Source organism: Telopea speciosissima, chromosome 3, assembly GCF_018873765.1.
Source record: "Telopea speciosissima isolate NSW1024214 ecotype Mountain lineage chromosome 3, Tspe_v1, whole genome shotgun sequence".
NCBI lineage: Eukaryota > Viridiplantae > Streptophyta > Magnoliopsida > Proteales > Proteaceae > Telopea > Telopea speciosissima.
In genome coordinates, this window is record NC_057918.1 from 9,400,294 (window position 1) to 9,405,318 (window position 5,025).

The window sequence follows — 5,025 nt, forward strand, 5'->3', positions numbered from 1 at the left end:
GCTAAAATGCAAGCAATGCAGAGAGAATGAATCAGTAAATCTTGAGAATCATAATCCAATCTACCCCTTTTGTATTACTCTTTCTCACCAAAATTCCAAAATTTGACAGTTTGAACAGATGCTATAACCATCTCCTACAGAGCAAGAGAAAGCCTCAAATGGAGATGGAAACTGGAGTATCAAATTTACCTTAACAAAATGAATATACAGATACAAAAAGAAATACCCATTTTCAATACCGTGATGGGTCTTGTTTCTAATCTCTTCTCTATCTATACAAATATGTGAAAGAATCTCCCTGAACTTCAAAAAGAATCAAAGAAAAATGAATAAAAGGTCTGATTACAATGAATAATGCGAAGGAAACGAAATCTGTAAAGAAACCACCAATTCTACATCTTCTTGTTGTTGTTGCTGCTGAGGTTTGTAAAGATCATAAGGTTCCCACAGAAAATCAACAGGACAAGATTTCCTCGCATCAAGTCTCGCCCATGGTTTCCCCTTGCCACTCCAATGCAGCAAACTAACGCCGCCTGGATGTAAATTTCTGCAGCTGCCCACCACATTATCACCGCCGAGACCATGTTGGTTCCATTGGTGATTAATAGGCTCCACATCTCCAGCAAAAACCAGCAAGAATGGAGGAAGCGAACCCAACTCGTAAATCCTCCTCTGTTTCTGCAACTGCATCCAACCTTCGATCTTCTTCAAATAGTTTCCCTCTCTCCATCTGTCGAGATCCATCACCATCACACCTGTATTGAAATAGCAGGGATTTCTCCCACCGAAAACCCTCGACAAAGCCCGATCAGCCCAGAACCCATCAGAGAAATACTTGGTGAAATTAACGTGACAGTATTCGGGTGCTCCAATGACACGCGACCCAGTAAGCGAGGTATCCCAAAGCTTCCTAATATCATCGACGACGATGACATCGGAGTCGAGATAGATCACACGTTGAACACAGGGCTCGAGTATGTCGGCCAGGTAGTTCCTCGCGTAGTTGAGTGGGTTCTCGAGCGCTTCACGGATTGATGCAGAGATGAGATTCTTGACGATATCGACTCTGAATGGATAGACCTTGAAGTTGAGGGAGGGGAACGTGGACCGAACGAGTCGGGAGAGGGCCATAGGATCGGCCGAGGCGGACTCGGCGGCGGCGACTAAGTGAAAGAACACGTCTTCGGGACAAGACGAGTGCTTGAGAACAGAGTGAACCGCAGCCATGGAACCCCTGAGATACTCTGTATCGAGAGTCATGGCGATGTGAACATGGCCTGGATAGCACTGCATCGGTACGTTATCATTTCGTAACAAAACTGGACAATCGGCGCCATTTCGGTATTCAGGCGCTTCGTCAAAGGTCGGCAATCCGCCGGTAAATCCTCCGGAAAGAAGAAGAAGGTCTTCGTGGTCGTCCTTGCCCAATAAATTTGCAGTGGGGAGATGCCTAATCGCAAAAGAAGAACGTGAGAGGAAGAAAAGAAAAGAAAGAATGGTGAAGAAAGATAGAGATGATCGGGGATGTAAAAGAGACATAGTTCAAACGGGAAACTGATCAGGAGAAAGATTTCTATTGGGATTAAATCGACATTGCCAAAAGAAAGAGAAAGAAGGGGAAAAGATTTAAAGAGACGTGTTTACTATGAAGAGGAAAAACCCAGAAAGTGGGGAGGATGAAGAAAAGAAGAAAGAAACGAGAGAGCTTAAGAACCTTGGAAGCGGTCGCTTTTACTCGCTTTCTTCTCCTTCTCTGCAAGGAAAAAAAAAAACGCGGTTTTGGATTCTCCGTGTTAAGGGTTGCTACTTTGAAATTGAAACGAAAAGGAAGAAGCGAGCAAGGGTTTTTATAATCTGAAGGGAAGTTGGATTGAGAGAAATTACAGTTACCGAGTTGGGTTTTAAAATTTCCTTTTAAAACTCGCCGCAGACGAGGTGGTCGTCCTCGACTGCAACTGCAGAAGGAAAGAGAGAGAGAGAGAGAGAGAGAGAGAGAGAGAGAATCCAGAGAGTCCTTACAGGATTTGTACTTCTGGATGAAAATTATTATTTTATTGGTGAATTATTCGAGAGGATATAATAATAATTTCCTTAATACAGAAAGAAACTATTTTATTTTTTCTGGGAAAGGAAAGGAGAAGAAAAGAAAACTAAAAATTATGAATAGACAGAACAGCATCGAAGAGCGCCAGCTGTGAGTGATGTTGACGGCTACCACTCTGGCTTTTTCAATCTTTTGAACAGTGGACACTTCTGTACAGAGTGAACTAAAAGCGAAGGTTTTATCCAAAAAAAAAAAAAAGAACAGCTAAAAGCGAAGGTAGGTGGATGAGAAAATGGGAATGGGGAAGCCCTTTATCGGGTCGGAGCCCCATACCACACTTGTACCAATGTAATCACGTGCTCCCTCTCCATTGATTCCTATTTTGGGTGTGAGAATGAATCAGTCTCTCTGTTTCTGGTAAATGAGAATGAATGAGTCCAAAACCAATACAATAAGGTTGCACCAATTTCGATTTTGGTCTAATTTTGATTTGGTTTAGTTTAATTTGGATTTGGTTTAGCATGTATATATATATATATATATATATATATATATATTCATGAGTATGGAGAAAATGTTTTTCTTTTATTTTATGAATTTTAAGTTACCATCAGTTTCTTTGAGGGGTTACAAGAGAATGAGCTGGCAGTTGAAGACGGTGGAGACATTCACGTTTCTGGGTTCTTGAATGCTCAAGTTGGGTCAGGGTCTGATTTGAATCATGGATCCGAATCCGATCTAGAAGATCATATTGAAGGTTGTGTTGAGGAAATCATAGATCATCAATTGTTTGAAAGTGTGGAGGTGCATAATTCCCGCTTTTAAGATGGGACTATCGTTTTAAATATGCCTAATGAGGTGGAATCAGTTCAAATTGGATTCTTGTGAGTCAGGTTATGACCAATCTGATCAAGAGGAGGTGCAAGACAGGTGGACTCAGGTGTTGGGCCAAAAAAATCGTGATGGACGTAGGAGTGCTTTTCGAGGTGGTCGTGTGGGTTCTCATATGGTAACTCAAGTTATTGGCAGAATTCGAAGTCAAAGGAATGCAAATCTTGGTGTTAAAATAGTAGACGCGACGGGAGAAAAACATCAGGTTGAGAAGGAGTTAGGAATGGGGTTGCATAAAATTCCATTTCTCTTTTCGCCAGAGGAGGAGGCACTTTTGACATGTGTTGTAGCTTTTGATCGGCCTGGTGTATATGTTGAGATCCCCGATGATCGAATAAGATAAGGATCCCTCGGTGTGCCTCATTGATATCTCGTAGCCTTATTTGTTTATTTCTCTTGGGTGAGCGAATGGCTTGTTGCTCTCGCCAATACGTTTTAGGACTCAGTCCCATTTTCTTAGCTTTAACTTTCTTTGCCTTTAGTTTGTCTTTAGGCTTGTTTACCTCCTTTTTAATCCTCAATAAATTATTTTTTTTGAAAAAAATATCATCAATTTCTTATCCAATTATATTGGTTTGGATTCGATTTCGATTCGATTTTCTAAGGTTTGTTCGATGTCTTGTAGGTTTTAGTGCAGTTTGGTTTGGTTTCGATTTCACAAAATCCCAATTCAAAGCCAAACTAATCAGCTTCATTTCGGGTCATCTCGATCCAATTTCCTTGATTCGAGTTAGATTGGGGGTAAATTGTTAGGGTGAGTACACACAGTCTATGGAATCTTGATCCAATTATTCTTGCCATGTTTAGACTCTTTTTTTTCTTCCATTAACTATTATTTCAAGCATACATAATTAATTTTATTGAATAATGATAATTTTAAAAAACTGCTAAAACCAAAAATAAAAAAGAGAGAATATGATACAGATAGAAGGTAAAATAGTTAAAAAAATGGTATCGTTGTGGGAACTGGCCAATACCCTGTTTGATACTGTGAAATAAAACACTGATGCCACTACTAGGCCTGTGATTGGTGGCCAGACTTGAGAGAAAGCTTCTGATTGTTTTGAAGCTGACATTCCTTCTAGATTGATGACTAACAAAGGGGGGCGATATTACCGTAGGAAAGCGAAGTCAACTCCAATCTTTTCTTCCCAAACAAACATAGTCTTAAAGAAGTTACTAGAAGAGCCTTGGAGACGAAATCATTGAACATTTCCGAGTTGGAGTTGCCGTTCAGGAGTTCGTTCTCTTGAGACTTGATTAAGAGAGAGAGAGAGAGAGAGAGTTGAGAAAAAACGTGTTTTAATTGACGACTCAGTCTTTGAAGACTTATAAGTGCTTACATAACAAACCAATTCAAATGCTGTTTCTATAATATATGAATATCTGAGTCGAGTCGGTCTTGGTTGAGTACTTGAGTTTCGAATTGACTTCCCCACACGTTCTAATATTTGGTGACGGCACGGCAGTTATTACCTACTTATTTGTCACTAATTTATAAACTGCCAAGTGTCAACGACCTAACTTCCCAGATGAGTTGGTTTTGGTGGGCCACACATAGTAGTAGTGGTAGGGGACCGGAGGTGGCCCATCATTCCTTGGCTCAGACTTGATCTTTTGGACCGTGTTTTGAAACGCGTGCAAGCCATTAGATTAGATCACTTGGTCGGACCATAGTTAACAAAAAGGGGAATGATGATAAAACGGAGTTTTATGGTATAAATTTTAAACGATAAAAAATTATAAATGGACGGTCAAATAAAACGGTCAAAAAAATAGAGAACAGTAAAAAACGAAAAACGAACGGTATGGATTTTAAACGTTTATATTTCAAAAAAACAGAACAAAAAAAACTCCACTTTTCTCATATAAATTGAAGAATTTTTATTTGAAATACATGTTTCTATTTCTGGTATCCATGCATTGACTTTGAGTTGAATGTGATATCATGAAAAAAGGTAGCCCTTCGAGTCATCTTTACATCGGTGAAAGAATCAAGTCGATTAGAATTCGGGAGAAAGAAATATGGTCAGTTAAGTCCAAGGTCTTAAAAAACGCCAAAAAAGATGGAACGTGTTTTAAACCTGTTT

General features: G+C 39.7%; 1 protein-coding gene across 1 annotated transcript; it reads right to left on the reverse strand.

The window, feature by feature from the left end:
- Nucleotides 1–205: 205 nt before the first annotated feature.
- LOC122653542 (probable galacturonosyltransferase-like 9) lies at nucleotides 206–1,406 on the reverse strand. The gene has a single exon (XM_043847401.1). It carries the CDS (start codon nucleotides 1,291–1,293, stop codon nucleotides 343–345), a length of 951 nt encoding a protein of 316 aa, XP_043703336.1. The 5' UTR covers nucleotides 1,294–1,406; the 3' UTR covers nucleotides 206–342.
- Nucleotides 1,407–5,025: the final 3,619 nt, after the last annotated feature.